Raw genomic sequence first — 18,046 nt, forward strand, 5'->3', positions numbered from 1 at the left:
ACCTGCAGCGTCTCTTAAACCTGCAGCGTCTCTTACACCTGCAGCGTCTCTTAAACCTGCAGCGTCTCTTACACCTGCAGCGTCTCTTAAACCTGCAGCGTCTCTTACACCTGCAGCGTCTCTCACACCTGCAGCGTCTTACAGCATCACAGTTACTGCTAAGCTAAGATGCTACAGATGTAGCGCTCCTCTCAAGCATCCTAACATGAATATATGTTTATGAGCAGCACCCCTGGTCAACAACTGCCTGCACTAAGCTCACTAAAGTGGCAAGCGAGCAACACAGAGGTGTCTCCATCTCCTCCACCTGTGTGCGTTTTCTGCCGAAGCAGGAGACTCAGCAGCTGCTGCCTGCAAAATTTCTGCTCTGTGTGTAGAGTTGGAGGTAACCAGGAAAACCTGGAGTGGAGTTTTAGTGGCTTGAGTATCCTCCTATTGATCAAGTGGAATGGATTTGTTCACGAAGAAAAAGAAACTGCGCCGCCTGAACTAATGTTTCATAGTAAAAGTGTGTGTGTGTGTGGGGGGGGGGGGGGGGTTCCAAATGAACGTGTTTTTAATGTGGAGGGGACTTGTCCCATTCACATATAATGGTTGCGACGCCTATGTGTATAGCCAATATCTTCACCGCTGGATCAAGTCACAATATCTTTTCAGTTAAGGTCATGGATAACTGGATATTTTGGCTCAAATTAAGCCCTGGAAATACCCAAACACAGGGGTCCAATAAGTACAAATACAAACTTTATTCTTTTAGGGATCTTGACACTTAAAAACAGAGCTGGTGTCGAGGATCCTGAAAATAATAAACGTGTAACTTTTGATGCGCTGCCTGTGTGTTTCGTCCTTTAGGCTGCAGTGGAAGTGCTACAGCTATGGGAAATAACCATGTGATGCAAAATTGACAGCATGATTGTCTATTAAATAGTGTTCATGCAAACTAAATTTTTTGAGACTGGAGTTGTTTCAAAACAGCTTCAATCCACTTTGATCTTAGCCACGCTCAAACACGCTGTTAGCTCGTTAGGCTGCTCAGAATTAAACTATTTATTCAAACTGAGGTCATTCAAAGAGCTTCCTACAACATGTAAAATATTAATTGTTCATAACCTTTTATATGAAACCCCACATAAAGAAGAGCTAATCAACATTTTAAGACACTAACTTGTTGCATTGACTAAAATAAAATAGACAAGATAGTTCATGTCCTAAAAAAAGTTACCAAACCTGGTTCTGACTGATTTCACGTTTGTCTCTCCGTGTTTCCCATGATTGGTAAATATTCAAGTGTCTCTCTGTGCTGTGCCCCTTCTAGGACCAGTATGAAGTCATTGACAAGCACACCCAATCTGGCCTGGACCTGGTGGAGCGTTACATAAAGTTTGTAAAAGAGCGGACGGAGATTGAACAGAACTACGCCAAGCAGCTCAGGTGGGCTCATCCATAAATTAATCAAACTGCCGTCTTCAGCTCACTGGTGTATTTCTGTAAGCATGTGATTGTTGATGCTTTTCATTCGCTCTATGACAGGAACCTGACCAAGAAGTACACCAAACGAGGAAGCAAAGACGAGCAGGACTGCAAGTGAGCAAACAAATTTAACTGTTTAAAACGCTCCATAGCAACAGCTTTTTGTGCAGATGGGTTTTTTTCCTGCTCCATAGCAGAAACATGCTCATAAAGCTTTCATGATAGAATGCTACAAAGCTCATGTTGAAGCTGCATCATAAAAATTACAAGATGGAGAAATTGGAGCATTTTTCAAGAAGTGAAATAGCCATGTTCAGAGGTTTTGGTTTGCTCATAGTTTAAATAGCCAATAAGGGAAAAAGCTGTGTATATTTCTCCAGTGTACGCCTGTTGACAGTACTATTTATAAAATAAATCTAACTAGTGAAATTATATTTCCTGCAAAAATGCAGTGTGAATGCGTATTGCAGAAGAACTTGCTGAGAAACAGCTGAAATTTGCTTAAAAACTTGCTGAAATGGAAAAACAAGCCTAAATTAGCAGAAAAAAGCAGAAAGAACACATATTTGCTGAATTAGGTTTAAATAAGTTGAAATTAGCACAAAATTATGAAATTAGCTAAAAAAAATAGAAGGTAAAATTAGCAACAAAAAAAGGCTGAAAATTAGCTGAAAGGAAGAAGAAGCCTAAACTCCCAGAAGGAAGCAGAAAAAGCTGAAATGAGCATAAAACAGCTAAATAGTAACTGAAATAGCAGGAAAAAGCTGAAACTAGCATGATTAAGCTGAAAGTAGCATAAAGAAGTTAATTAGGTGGAAATGTAGCAGCTCATTGAGGTGGAAGGAATTTGGGTGAAAACATTTGATAAGATACTTTATTACACCTTACCAAAAATCCCACTATAAAGGTAACTCTCCAGCTTGATGGAGAAATTGAGGAAATAAAAGTGCACATCATTACCATATTTTTGGGACTGACAAGTAATTAAAACTTATTGGAAGGAGATACATAAGGCAATACAAGATATAAGTCAACTGATTCTAGAAAGTAAAGATCCACTTTTTAGCTGAAAGAAGCTGGAAAAAAAAGTTTAAATTTGCACAAGGAAGCTGAAAGAAGCTGAACCAGAACAAACTGTGAAAGGAGCAGTAAAAGGTTGTAAACACATCTAAAGATTTGAAGGATGTAAAATGAACTCAATTAATTTTCTATGAGGAAAAAAAGTGGCAAAAAAAGGCTAAATATTTCAAAAAGCTAAAGTTGCACCAATACCAAAAGTCATAACAGGATTGGGGATTTGTTGAAATGGCACAAAAATTGTGGGACAAGAAAGATGATGAAAAACCTATGGAAAAAATACCATAGATCACAATAGTGTGACTACTTCATAAACATTCAGAGTCAGAGATTCTTTAATGTCATTCGCACCTCATGTGGTACATGTGGTGGAGCGAAATTATGTACACAAGCTCCCAGTTACATCCAACAATAAAATTTACAAGAAAAACAGTAATAACATCTAAGATATGAACTAAGAAAAACATCAACAAAATATACACTAAGCACTCATAACATAAAATATTGATCATCAGCACAAACATGAACATGAGTCTGTGTGAGCGGATGTGCACGCATGAACACATCAACATTGAAACAGATCAGCAGCAACATTGAAACAGATCAGCAGCAACATTGAAACAGATCAGCAGCAACATGATATGATTTTTCACAGTGATTATTCTGGTTAGAGATTCATGAGTCTAACAGCCTCAGGGTAGAAGCTGTTCCTCAGTCTAGTGGTTCTACACTTAATGCTCCTCAACCTCCTTCCTGAGGGGAGTGGGGCAAAAAGTGTGTGTGCTGGGTGAGTGAGGTCCTTTATGATACAGGTGGCCCTCTTCCTGCATCTAGAGGTGTAGATGTCTGTGATGGTGGGGAGGCTGACTCCAACAGACTTCTGTGCAGCCTTCACCACTCTCTGCAAAGTTTTTCTTTCTGCATCTGTGCAGCCTCCATGCCACACATTGATGCTCGAGCACAGGATGCTCTCCACTGCACACCTGTAGAAGGAGGTGAGGACTGAGCTTCCCAGACCAGCTCGCCTCAGCCGTCTGAGGAAGTAGAGTCTCTGATGAGCTTTCTTGATCAGGCTGGTGGTGGTGTTGCTCCAGCTGAGGTTGTCATTCATGTGTACACCCAAGTACTTGTAGCTGGAGACCACTTCCACCGCAGATCCTCTTATGTTCAGGAGGATGTAGATGTTTTTGTTCCTTCTGAAGTCCACAATCATCTCCTTTGTCTTCTTCACATTGATGTGAAGGTTATTCTCTTTGCACCAGCTCTCCAGGTGTTCCACCTCTTGCCTGTAGCTGGACTCATCATTGTTTGTGATGCATTCACACTATTATATCATTTCTACAACACAAATGTTTGGTTTAATACGTCATAATTGTTCATATTAGCTACTCGGGAGGAGCTCAGCATAAAGCTGGTTTGGGCGACTTCTGCATGTGTTTCAGACACTGAGAGGCCAACCCTGGTTTCACTAAAAAGATTATACTTCACAGCTAGAAAATGACACCACCCTTGGCTGTGGAGAGACAGAGGTCAGGGGGATTGCTGCTCAAACTGCTGTCTCCACAACGCTGTAAAGATTAGATGGATCATGTGCACAAAGTAATTAAAGGAAACTTTCATGCAGAAAATAAAGATAAAACGATACTGATGAAGATGCAGGTAGAGATAAAAAAACAAAACAGATTGAACTAAAGTTCACTTGAGATCAAGGATAAATCATGTCCTTTACCTGTAAAACTTATTCTGTCTGAAATTTTACAAAAGTTGATTGTAAATTTGGCCTTTTGATTAGAAGTTGAAATTATCAGCACTCTTAAATAATTACCCTGCTGAGCCACACCTGCAAATGCTTTAACAATGATCATTTTGACACATTTTTTTGTTTTGTTTTCTCAGAATTCAAATTAAAGCATCATTATGGACATGTTGGTAATGTTTGTGTGCCTCCTGCAGTGTCATAAATACAAAGTGTATAAGTACTTTAGTGTAATAAATACAAAAATGCATATTGCACAGTTTTCACAATTTTTTAAAAATATATTTAGCTTCAAGTAGGCGTGGTGGTAGCCAGTTCCGATTTTAGCCTCTTTCTGGGGGTGCTCAAGCACTTCTAACTTTTAACTTAGCACCCCTGAAAAATTAAGAAACCATCATTACGATTGTGTAAAGAAACTCTGTTCTCAAACCTTACATTCACGAAAAAAATGTAAATAAATTTGGAACAAAATGGAATAAATGATGACACTTAAATGGGCCAGTAAAATCTGATTGATTTTGCATGAGTCGGATCCTTGACGCCACCTGTCAATCAGTCCAGTCAGCAACTGACCAATCAGTGACCTCAATTTTTCCTGAAGTGAAATGCCCCTTAACTCAGGAGCTGGGGAGTAGGACGCATGAGAGAAGTGGAGTGCTACGTCTGTAGCATCTTAGCTGATGCGTCTGTATTGTTCACCACAATACTGTTGTTGGCAGCTGTGGGTCAGAGGTGGGGGGGTGGGGCGGGTGTAAGAATGTATGAGAGAAGCGGAGCGTGCTCTATTCACACAAGGAGCGCTGTTGGTCAGGCTACTTCTTGTTGTGCTTTGCTCTCTAAAATAGTTATTGAATCAAGTGTTTACTTATGTAGATAAATGTAGATGTTTAGCAACCCGTTAAAATGCACCAGAACGATGTGTGACGTCACGAGCGCTGCAGAATGGTAGCACTGACAGGAGCTCCGCTTCGACTCCATCTTCTTTTGTTCCTATTGTTCTTGTTTTAACATTTTTTGTGCCTACACTACACACCCACGTTACGGGTATGACCGCAACGCACTTTTGGAGTTTTCTGTGTCGCTGTCATGACGTCATTACATCGTGGTTCCGTTCCTGACCCCCCTCCAGCTTCGGGCTCATGCTAGAGCCTGCCATGGCAGCCGTCTCCATGATCCTCCATCTGCCTGCACGAACCGAACTCTAGGGACCCATTCGGTTCCATGGGGAAATCTTGGATGTTCTCTGTCTGCTGAACCCAGTTCTGGAGGGCAGTCTGGGAGGGCAGCTGCTGCCGTCGTTATTACCATCAATCTGCTTGTGGGACCTGCTAACAAGACCTGCTAACTCTGCTAACAAGACTACGCCGCTAACAGAACAGAACCATGCTGCTGAAAGATCCTCACTGCTAACCAAACCACACTGTAGATGTATTTCTTTTTCACTTTTGGTGCCTTGTTTTTTGTATTTTTGCTGCATGATTTGGTATTTCTTGTAATTTCTTTGTTGGCGAGTCGAGACTGTTCTTCTCGTCCTCGGTATTTCCTTGCATTCTTGACCTTGTGTTGATTTTTGCATATGACAAATAAACCAAACCTGAATGCAGGAAATGACATCTACTTTATTTAAAATTTTCTGGGGGAGAACCCACAGACCCCGCCACCAGAGCCCCCCCCCCCCCCCCCTCCAAGACACACACACACACTACAAATTCTTCAGATGCCAATGGCCACCACGTTGTTCAAGCCAAGAGCCATTGTCAACACTGAGGCCAAGCACTTCTAAAGGGCAGATTCTAATCGCTCCTGGTAGTAGCTGAGTGTCTTTTCTAACCCATACTCTTAAATACTACCGGTAATGATCTCGCAAGATTGAATGAGGTCATACATAATGTAATTTACAAGATTTGCACCACAGCTTTTATTTCTTATCAAACTGTGGTTTTGGTCTAAACCTTTGTCATGAAAGGCAGCAGGCGACATGGATTGCTTCAAGGAATATTAAGCCTTTAATTATAGACTAAGGTAATTACTATGAGAGTTGAATCCATGCTTTGGCATGCTGATTAGCCAGATTTATGCCTTAGGTTTTACTCACCGGTTGCTTGATGTCAGCACTGAGACGTGTTTATTTTTTCTTACTTATACTGTAATTTTCATTTAAAAGATTCCACCAACAAATTGTGTTGTGAATGTAATTTCTGGTTGGCATATGCAAGATTAATTTTATTTATTTATTTTCGGCCGATGTTTCCTTTTCTCTTGTAGATATAGCAATTATGCATCTTTCCAGGACATCCTGAAAGAGCTGAATGATTACTCCGGACAACGAGAGCTCATTGCCGAAAACATGGTTGAAAATATCTGTAATGACCTCAGCAAGTACCTCCAGGAGCTCAAACAGGAACGCAAAACGGTGAGGGAGGAATGACAGATTTCAGATTACTGTGCTTTTATCAATAGATGAAGCTCATTCATCAACACTCCTCCTTTCCCAGTTCCTGGCGGATGTCAGAAAGGCCCAGCAGACTTTGGAAAGCAGCTTCAAACACCTAGAAACGGTGAGTGAGTTACTGTACGTCCTGACTTACTTCTAATGAGGGTCTTTGCTTGAAACCATTATTTCTGTTGAAACGTTATCTTACAAGTTCAACATGGGCATTTTTCTAATTCTTACAAGAATAAAGCCAGAGTTGTGACACTTTTATTAAAGCTGATTTTGATGAGGGCAGCACAGTGACTCAGTTGGTAGAGCTGTTGCCTCTCAGCATGAAGGTTGCTGGATTGATTCCTGGCCAGGGGCCTTTCTGGGTGGAGTTTGCATGTTCTCTCCGTGCATGCGTGGGTTTTCTCCGGGTACTCCGGCTTTCTCCCACTGACCAAAAATATGCATGTTAGACTGATTGGTAACTTTAAATTGTTCCTAGATGTGAGTGAGAGAGTGAATGGTTGTTTGTCTCATTTGTCTCTGTGTCCCTGTGATGGTCTGGATACCTGTCCAGGCCCCCCTCTCACACAGCGACTGGTGGATAAGGGCACCAGTGACCCCCATGACCCAGACAGAATAAAGTGGGTAAAGATATTGGATGGATGGATGGATGGATGGATGGATGGATGGATGGATGGATGGATGGATGGATGGATGGTTTTGATGTTTATCATCAGGTTAAGGTTTCTTTATTTGTTGTTGGCACCACGTGTGGTGAAACAAAATAGTGTACACAGGATCGACACTCCAAGTTACATCCAACAAAAGTATAAATTGCAAAGAAAAACAGTAATAAGATCTAAGATATGAACTAAGAAATACGCTAAACTAAGAATACGCTAAGCACTAGTAGTACAAAAACAATACGCCAAACAACAGCAACACAAACATGAGTCTGTGTGAGCAGATGAGTACGAATGAACATAGCAACATGAAATAAATCAGCAGCATAAGATCAGCAGCATGGATAATCAGCAGCAGATATCACAATCAAGTGGAATTACAGTGATTTTTTTTCCACAGTGTTAATCTTGATTTACAGCCTCAGGGTAGAAGCTGTTCCTCAGTCTAGTGATTCTACACTTAATGCTCCTCAACCTCCTTCCTGAGGGGAGCGGGGCAAAAAGTGTATGTGTGCTGAGTGAGTGGAGTCCTTCATGATGCAGGTGGCTCTCTTCCTGCATCTCTAGTTGTAGATGTTTGTGATGGTGGGAAGGCTGACTCCGACAATCTTCTGTGCAGCCTTCACCAGTCTCTATCAAATTACACCAGTAATACAAAAACATCTGCTTATTTGCTACCCTATTCAAAGTTTTTTTTTTCCCCATTATCTTTTATATTTTGAAATAAAACATGCTAATTATACAACAAAATGTCTGGCATATCCAGGAGTAGTGTGCTTCTATTTTTGGTAGTGGTACATTGCATAAAATGGATAAAATTGAGAAAAAAACTGCAGGAAAATTACTTTAGATCAGGGCTATTCAACTGGTGGCCCGTGGGCCATTTGTGACTTAAATCCAGTCCACTTTATTAAAAAAATAAATACATGCATTTATTATGCTCATTATGTGAATAGGTAAAGTTTAAAAGTTTTTTGATATTGTTAATTTTCTCAAAACTGTAAATTTTGGAAGTTGAAATTAAACATTTTGTTCATTATGTCTTTAATGAAAAATACCCCATTTAAAAGTATAAAAACTGTATTAACACTATTAAAGTGTTTAACTGCTGTTAAAGCTGCAAAACGCAACTATTTCTTATCTCAGACCTCCAAAAATCTAAATGACCCTAACAGATTCTGGAAAACCATCAAATCTCTCTCAGGCAGCCCCCAATCATCTGACCTCCCATCACAACTTCTCTTTAACTCTGTTCCTGTGTCAAATAAGCACGAAATCCTGAACTATCTCAACAAACATTTTGTTGCTTCTGGTTCTTTATTTGACACAGTTACTAATGGAAGATCAGCCACTTCACTTAATAACCAAACTTCTACAAATCAAATCCCTCCTACAAGTCAATCCTCAGTTAATCGCACCTTCTCTTTTTCTCCATTCTCAGTCAGTGAGGTCAATAAACTGTTAATAGATCTTGATCCTAAAAAATCTGCAGGTCCAGATGAACTTCCACCTTATTTCTTAAGGCTGGCCGCTCATATCATCACAGTCCCTGTGACCCACATCTTCATTCTCTCCATAAGACAAAACTCCATCCCAGACACTTGGAAAACAGCCTTTGTTCTTCCTTTGCTGAAGGGAGGTGACCCCACCACACTGAAAAACTATCGACCAATCTCTAAACTCTGCATTTTAGCCAAGGTTCTAGAAAAACTGATAAACTCTCAAATCAAAAATTACCTGGACTCATTTAACATCTTACCTCCACATCAATCTGGTTTCAGGAAACAACACAGCACAACCACTGCTTCACTGAAGGTTCTTAATGATGTTGTTGAAGCACTGGATGCTAAGGATTATTGTGCTGCACTTTTCTTAGACCTGTCTAAAGCTTTTGACACTGTGGATCATAACATCTTGTGTCATAAACTCTCAGAAATTGGCTTCTCAGAACACACCATTGGTTGGTTCTCTAACTATCTTTCAGACCGGAGGCAATGTGTTCAACATAATGGTACTTCCTCCAGTTATTTAACAGTCAACAATGGTGTACCACAAGGCTCAGTCTTAGGACCTACCCTCTTTACAATCTACATAAATAATGTAGGTAAAAACATCCCTAATGCATCCATACATTTCTATGCTGACGACACAGTTGTTTATTGTCGAGCTAAAACTGTTGCTAAGGCTTTCCAGCTTTTTAAATCTGCATTCAACAACATCCAGACTGATTTGTTTCGCCTCAAACTTGTCCTAAATGCCGACAAAACCAAAGGGATGCTTTTTTCAAATAGGAAGTTGGTCCCAGCAGTTCTTCCACCGATTTTATCCTCAAATTGTGTCCCCATTGAGTTTGTTGATTCCTATAAATATTTGGGTATCTTGGTCGACTCGCATCTCTCTTTTAAGCTCCATGTGGAAAACTTGATAAAGAAACTGAAAGTTAAACTGGGTTTCTTTTTCAGAAACAAATCCTGTCTAACCCTGAATGCTAGAAAACGCCTTGTATCTGTGACTTTCCTTCCCTCAATTGATTTTGGTGATATTATTTACATGAACGCTCCTACAAGAACCCTGCAGATGTTGGATGCTGTCTATCATGGTGCACTAAGATTCATAACTGGCTGTGATTATCGTACCCACCACTGCACAATGTATTCACTGGTTAACTGGACATCATTAACTTCACGCAGACTCTCTCACTGGTATATTTTCATCTTTAAATCACTTCTTGGTCTGTTGCCTTCATACATCTCCTCCTACATGTCCCTGCGTGAGTGCAGCTACGGAGTGCGCTCTCAGGACATTATTACCTGCAGTGTTCCCTCAATGAGGACTGAACTTGGCAAAAGGGCCTTCTCCTATTCCGCTCCTGTTTCCTGGAATATCTTACAAAAAGATTTGAAGCTCTCGACCTTGACCTCTCTGGTCTCTCTGTGTCTTTAAGAATCTGTTGGACACCTGGCAGGGTCCAATGCTGACATGTTCCTGTTTTTAGTTTTCTACATTTGTCTTGGAATCTAGCTGTTTTTTGTTTTGTTACCTTTTCCTTTTAGCCATCCTATTTGTTAAAAAAAAAAAAAAAAACTGTAGTATGCTTTTTTATAACTGTTTATGTTAGGATTATGGGCAACCCAGTTGATAACGAGACCCGAAACGACACAAGGCGAAGTAGTGAAAGTGACAGTGTTTATTATTTACAGTGATATTTACAAATATACAAGATGGTTCCTCTGGAATCCCTGAAGGAGGAAGCGTAAACGTCAGGAAGGGATAGGCCAAGGAGTTGTCTCAAATAATATTCAATTTCTTTGTTTGGTCTTACAGATGGAGGAGGTGGAGGTGTCCTGAAGGAATCCAACTGAGTCACTGAGGAGAGGCAGGTCAGGCACGTGGCAGGAGGGCAAGGCATCAAAAACATGAATCCAAACGAGGAAGGTCGAAACGAGATGGCTGTAGGCACACAAAAACAAGGTAAGTATTTCTTGGTATAAACACAAGACTGGCTGGAAGCATCAGTACCGTAATAAGGGAACAATGCTCCAGCGAAGAGTAGGACTCGACTGCAGCCTTAAGTATGGTTGTAGCTCATCAGGTGGATAGCCGTCAGCTGATGCTGATTAGCGGCCATCTTGGAGCTGCAGTGAGTGTCACTCTTACAGTTTATTGTTGTTGCTGTTGTCCATTGTTGTCATCGTTCTTTGTTGAAATCAGGTCTCTCTTGTAAATGAGTCCTCGAGGCTCAATGGGATTTACCTGTATAAATAAAGGTTGATTGATAAAGAACAAGTTTTCAGTATTTATGTTACACAAATATTTCCTTTGCTTTAAAGAGACAAATTAAATAAATTTTTTTAATAAACATGAGGGTTATGAGGGCGTCCCTGAAACTTTTTCTCCCCGTTAAGAGGTCCCTGAACCCAAAAGGTTTGAGAACACCTGCTCTAACCATCGCTTAGAAAAATAAAAATGTTTTAGACAAACAGTCAACATTACCATTTTCTCACATCTCAGAAAAAGGTAAAAGCGCCCTCTGGAGTTTGATTACAAACAAACCCATTTAATATATTTAATTAAAAAATACATTTTGTAGCTTCCAAAGATATATTGAGTGCAAAAACCATGTGCAGGCATTGTTTCAGAGTACATACAGCAAGTGGTCAGAAACAAAAGTTATCAGTAATTATTACACCGTGCACAGGAAATGTGGCTCCGTTGAGTCATTTCTAAAACAATTCTGTGTCAACGTTTTTGACATGTGCACAAGATTTTATGAGTTTTGGTTAATGTTTATCTAAAACGCCAGTTAGTTTGGCATTATAAAAAAAACTACCAAACATTATGAGTACTAAAGGCCTCAGTCTGGATCACCTAAAAGGCCTTTTTACATGTAATGATGTAATGATGCTGTTAGTTTTACTTGGTTCCTCTAAAAGTTCCCATTTTAAAAAGTTGAGCCATAAAAAAGATACAACAACAGTTTAATTGTTGTCACCAGAAACTACTGAAAATAAGTGAGTAATTTGTGTAAACTAGAAAATAATTAAATATTGTTCATGATTTATTTGTTTTATCTTAATCTACACTCAAACACATTATTTTAAATTGATAAAACTTTTGAGCCCGTGACAAATGTGTAGCAAGGGCAACAAAGTACATTTTGATCTTACAATTTTGGTTTTTAATACTTTAAGTTGAACTTAATTCCCCAGTATTTACTTAGCAGATGCTCTGTGTGTTTGTCTTCTTCTTAACCTGCAGACAAAAAAGCGCTTCGCCAAGGAGTGGGGGGAGGTAGAGAAGGCCAACCAGCATGTGGAGAAATTTGAGAACGATCAATCCTCCACCAAGCCTGAAGTTGAGAAAGTAAACACTCATGCACAATTGTTTAAAAAAAAAATTTAATAACTGTTTTGTGGATGCTGAGTCATCATTCACTGTTATTTTCCTGATTTAATCTATTTTTATTTTTGTCATCTAATTTTGCATACTTTGTTCTATTTTAGTCATTCATATATCATATATGACTTTTGTTTTGTTTTTGTATTTATTGTAAATTATATATATATATATATATATATATTTAATTTTTATTATTATTCACAAATATTTATCTCATAAAATACATTGATGTTTTTTTTTATACTTTCACAAACATTCTCTATTTTTCTCTTGTAATCAAAGTCGTTTTATTGATTTTTTTGTTTGTTTGTTTTGTTTTCTTGAACATGCAAAAAAAAAAAAAAAAAAGCACAACCACCAGCCCTTCCCTCCCACAATGGATCAGTCTCACACACACACAAATGAATTAACTAGGCATTGGCATGTTTACTACGTACAACACAAAGTGCTGCCGAGTGTCCCATAATCTTTTGACAGAACCCTTCAAGGTATGTCTGATTTTTTTCCAAATGGATATGATACATCACCTTGCTTATCCAATGTACATATGCTGGGGGGGTGAGTCCTTCCAACTGCACAAAACAAGTTTTCTGGTCAGAAGAGAGCCAAAAGCATCCACATCCTTCTCGTACTCGCTGAAAACTGTATCCACAGGAACCACCTGAACAGTGAGATGAATGGTGATGGATGTACAGTTTTTCCACATATCCCAGAGAAGGCGTCAAAAATAGATTGCCAAAAGGTCTGCAGTTTGGGACAGGTCCAGAATGTATGCAGGAGTGTAGCTGGAGTCTGTTTACAACTATTACATGCGGGGTCCAGGTCAGCTTTGATCTTGGACAGCTTGTCTTTGGACCGGTGCAGTCGGTGCACCACCTTGAATTGAATTACAGCGCATCACAGACAGATTGAAGATGAGTCAATGTTCTTAATGATCCTTCTCCAGATTGAGTCTGATATGGATTCCTCCAGGTCCGTTTCCCATTTCAGTTTAAGGGAGTCCAATGGTCTCATGTTATTAAGTGAGCAGTGTATAGATCTTGCTGAGGGCCCTCTTGGTATCAGACCTGCATTCCAAAATCTTAGCCACAAAATGTTTAGAGGGATACTAAATAAAACAATCATAGTTAGACCTCACAAAATGTCTCAGCTGCAAATATCTGAAAAACTGTGACTTGTGAATATTAAAGCTCTGTACCAGCTGCTCAAAAGAGGCAAATCTACCATCAACATAGAGATCATATAGAAAATGTACTTATTTTTCTCTTTTAAGCTACTTTTTACTTTTTTAAGCTAAGTTTTGGCTATTTAATTGCTCCTTTTATCTAGCCTTTTGCTATTTAAACGTCTGGCTTCCACTTTCCTACTTTTAGCTTCCTACCCTTTTACTTTTTTTAACATTTTAACTTTTGCTTCTTTTAACATTTTGTTATTTGCTTTAAGCTAGTGTTTTGCTCTTACTAGCACTACACTAAACTAATGTTTTGTTCATTTTAGGTTTTAGCTGGTTTTCTGCTTTGTTTAGCTAAAACAACTCTGTTTCAGCTTCTTTAGCAAACTTCAGCAGTCTTGCAGCCCTCAGCATTCACACTGCATTGTCACAGAAAGTATAATTTCTATAGTTTCACTTTTGATATTTTAAAATTGTTTTTTTTTTTTTTACTAAATCATCATTTAACAAACTTTTCTGTCTCTCTCCGATTTTCTTTTATCCTCTGCATTTGGATATGCATCTCTTTCTTCTTTCTCTTTATTTTTTCTGTCATTCCTTCTGTACTTTGCTCTGCAGGCCAAGCAGAACGCCTTGGCACGCACACGCACGGCAGAGGAATGTAGGAACGACTACGCAGCAGAGCTCCAGAAATACAACAAGGAGCAGAACAGCGTCTATTATGTAGAGATACCGCTGATCTATAACGTGAGATGAAAACCATTCTAAAGACACGCAGTCACATTGCAGTTTGCAGACAGATGCTGACTGTAGTGATGCAGTCAGCATCAGTAAAATGGAAACTCAAAGCCCCTGCTGGTCGTTTGTGCTGAACAGAAACTGCAGGACTTGGACGAGCGGAGAATCCGGAGGCTGGCCGAGGGCTACTGCCAGTTTTCAGACTTTGAGAAGAAGGTCCATCCCATCATCAGCAGGTGTCTCGAGGGAATGTCTGCATCAGGAGCCAAAGTTAATGAGAAACAGGCAAGTGTTTGAGGATGCTTTGACAACCTGTGACTTTGTTCCAGTGTCACAACCAGCACACGTCTGATCTGGTGAAAAGCAACTGAGAAATCATCTACTGATGAAAAAGTTTGACAGCTTTTTGCTTTACTAAAAACAGCTTGAATTCACCACTCTTCCTTGCAGTGTTAATTATTTCTGATTTGATTAATTCTTATTACAGTTTCACCTGTTCCATACCTATAATCAGATTTGTACTGACTCTTAAAGCTAATGAACAAAGATGCATTCCTTATCAACTAAATAAAAAGCATGTTTTTTTTTATCCATCCATGATTATTCCTTGATTTAAAGGACAGCTGTTGTTTTTTTTCATTCAAACTTTATTTATACAGGTTAATCTCATTGAGTCACGAGGACTCATTCACAAGAGAGACCTGTTTTAGACAGACAACATATAAGATAGACAAGAATTAACTAGAATAAAATGCAATTCAAATAAAAGTAGTTATAAAACAATAAAATCAAGGTGCCATATAAAACAAAGTAAAATACTAAAAACAAGAACATATTTGCTTTGATGTTTCTATTGACCTTATCAAATGTTTAAAATACCCTAAAGACATTAAAGTGGATGACTTCAGTTCCTGTTGCAAGGTGTTCCAGGAAACAGGAGCAGAGTAGGAAAATGCCTTTTTGCCAAGTTCATTCTGCACTAAGGGGACGCTGCAGGCAATGATGGCCTGAGAGTGCACGCTGTAACTGCACTGATGGTGTGACATGTGGGAGGAGATATAAGAAGGTAGCAGACCAAGGACTGATTTCTAGATGAACATGAACCAGTGTGAGAGCCTATGTGAAGATAATGATGACCAACTGACCAATAGTGCAGTGATGGGTACGGTAGTTACAACCAGTTATGAATCTTAGTGCCCCGTGGTAGACAGCATCCAACATCTGCAAGGAGCTGGCAGGAGCATTCATGCAAATAATGTCACCATAGTCAATGGCCGGTAGGAAAGTTGCAGTTACAAGGCGTTTTCTGGCATTCAGAGTTAAGCAAGATCTATTTCTGAAAAAAAAAAAAAAAAAAGAAAAACAGTTTTAATTTCAGTTTCTTTATCAAATTTTCGATATGTGGTTTAAAAGGAGATGTTCATCAACTAAAACTCCCAAGTATTTATAAGAATCCACAAACTCAGTAGGAACATGATGCATGAATGAGGTAAGAGGAAGAACTGCTGGCACCTTCTTTCTGTTTTAAAACAACACTCCCTTGGTTTCATCAGCATTTAGCACCAGTTTGAGATGGAATTTGTCTGACTGAATGATGTCAAATGCAGACTGTAGAAGCTGGAAAACCTTTGCAACTGTGTTAGCTTGACAATAAACAATTGTATCATCAGCATAGAGATGCGAGGATACATCAGGAATGTTTTGACCTACATTACTTATATAAATTGTAAAAAAGAGTGGGTCCTAAAACTGAGCCTTGTGGAACACCATTAGTGACCATTAGGTAGCTAGATCAAGTACCGTTATGTTGAACACATTGGCTCTGACCTGAGAGAGTTTGAAAACCAACCAACTGTAATCTGAGAAACCAATATCTGAGAGCTAACAACCCTACCTTCAGCGCATCCATAACGAGGTCATCAGGCTAATGGTTCCCAATAATCATAGAGCTAAGGCTAAGCCCCCAGTTCACAACCAACCTGTTCATGTTTCAAATCCTGTTTTTTTAATGACTGGAGCTTGGCAGCTCCATATTCTGAAATGTGGCATTTCTGCAATAAATCCTATTTGAAACTGCTGACCAATGCTAAGCATAAATACAGTAAGATTGTTGTTCGCATGGTTGGTAATGAACCCAATTACACCAATCAAATGTCTCTAAAAATTAATGTTGTTCTGGTATGTAACTTTATCAGATTAATGTCAGACTCCATGATTTTCTCTGGTTCCATCCCCAGCCTGACCAGCAATGACGTCGTCTCTGGCATGTTGTTGTTCGTTAGTGGTACCAGAAAACAGTGTGCGTGCTACAAAATAAAATCTTGGCAGACATTTTGGAGAAAACCTGGTTTGATAAATGCTACTCATCTCCCTTTAGATTGAGATGATCAGATTTTATTAGTCCTTCAGTTTGCTAACAATCCAGGGTCCAGACAGGAAGCAGAGATCTGGTTTTACTCACCCCTCTGCTGCTTCTTCTCCTTCACCACTTCTTTGATCAATTACACTTTTGCATTACTGCATCTACACCCTAAAGTGATAACCAAGGTTTGTAGTTTTTATATTGTGCTGAGGATGTTTTTATTTGCTTAGGTAGTTTACATTTTCTGAAACTTGCATGCTGCGTACATATATTTATCGGTCAGTGGGCTTCAGCTGAACATTTGCTGGTAAAAATGAGGCCATGAGCTTCCATAAAACCTGTAACTAAACCTTTCTGGATTTGTTCTTGAGCAGGACTCATTACTCTTCATAGAGCAACACAAGTCTGGTTTTGAACGACCTGCAGACCTGGAGTTTGAGGACTATTCCCAGGGAATCAAACCAGCGAACTCAGAATCCACCCTCAACCCACCAAAACTGCGGCCCAAGCTCTGGCCTTTCAAGAAACTCAAGGTGAAGCTGCACGGTGTGCAAGCTAGATGTGCACGTGTGTTTTTATTTTCCATAAAATGTTGTTTGAGACGGATTAGAAAGTCCTCTGTCTTGTTTTTCTAATGAAGTTTAAGTTTTCAGGGTGTTCAGATGACATTATTAAAACTTTACAGGGTTTTACTTTCAATCAGATCTTTCAAACAATTATCTATATTATATTTAAAAAGCAGTCTGTTTTAAAAATCAAATATGGAAAATGTCGGCTTGTAACTCGGGTAAGGTTACGTTGGAAAAATATCTCCGACTGGGGAGGATGTAACGAGGCTCAACGTAAAATCTTTGGAATCCGACATCCTCAATGAAAAAAACCTTCCACACGGCAGACATTTTGAATTTTCCTCTCCGCCATGATCAGATCAGGTAGGCGCGTGTGACGTCATCACGTTGTGCTGCCGCTGCAGGCATCCTTGTCACTGGGTTGTCATACAAAAACAACGTATTTTATATCGGTGAGTTATTTTGATGAAATGGCCGATGTCCGATATTTAACTTTAACACTAATATCAGCCGATACCATGCCGATAATATCGTGCATCTCTAGACAAATGTATAAATTCATGACAGACAAAAGCATTATTCCCAACTTTCCAAAAAAGTTCAATCTGGTCCTCTGGACATTCAAAAAAACAAAAAACAAAAGAAAGCAACAAAAAAAAATAATAAATGTAGAAACGTTTCGTCTCTCATCCAAGAGACTTCCTCAGTCTGAGCTGCTGTTTTCAGCTCAGTCTCTTAAATAGTACCTTCTTCAGAGTGGATCAACCAGTTTTGCTGCTGACAACCAAAACCAGCTGATCACATGCTCAAGAAGGACCATCAGCCTAACAAAGGATCATTAGCACACTGATGGCTGTTTACTACTCACAGAGGGCTGAGTGATACTAGCAATCACA

General features: G+C 39.4%; 1 protein-coding gene across 1 annotated transcript in view; it reads left to right on the forward strand.

Moving 5' to 3' along the window:
• Nucleotides 1-18,046, forward strand: part of LOC119422437 (cdc42-interacting protein 4 homolog) — a 38,379-nt gene that overhangs the window by 12,094 nt on the left and 8,239 nt on the right. Inside the window, exons 2-9 of the mRNA XM_037689808.1 lie at nt 1,316-1,431; nt 1,531-1,584; nt 6,569-6,716; nt 6,799-6,861; nt 12,170-12,274; nt 14,100-14,228; nt 14,358-14,504; nt 16,956-17,114. Of these exons, the coding sequence (XP_037545736.1) occupies nt 1,316-1,431; nt 1,531-1,584; nt 6,569-6,716; nt 6,799-6,861; nt 12,170-12,274; nt 14,100-14,228; nt 14,358-14,504; nt 16,956-17,114 (921 nt within the window). The remainder of the gene's footprint in view (nt 1-1,315; nt 1,432-1,530; nt 1,585-6,568; nt 6,717-6,798; nt 6,862-12,169; nt 12,275-14,099; nt 14,229-14,357; nt 14,505-16,955; nt 17,115-18,046) is intronic.

This window comes from Nematolebias whitei, chromosome 16, assembly GCF_014905685.2.
Source record: "Nematolebias whitei isolate Nwh7 chromosome 16, NemWhi1, whole genome shotgun sequence".
Classification (NCBI taxonomy): Eukaryota; Metazoa; Chordata; class Actinopteri; order Cyprinodontiformes; family Rivulidae; genus Nematolebias; species Nematolebias whitei.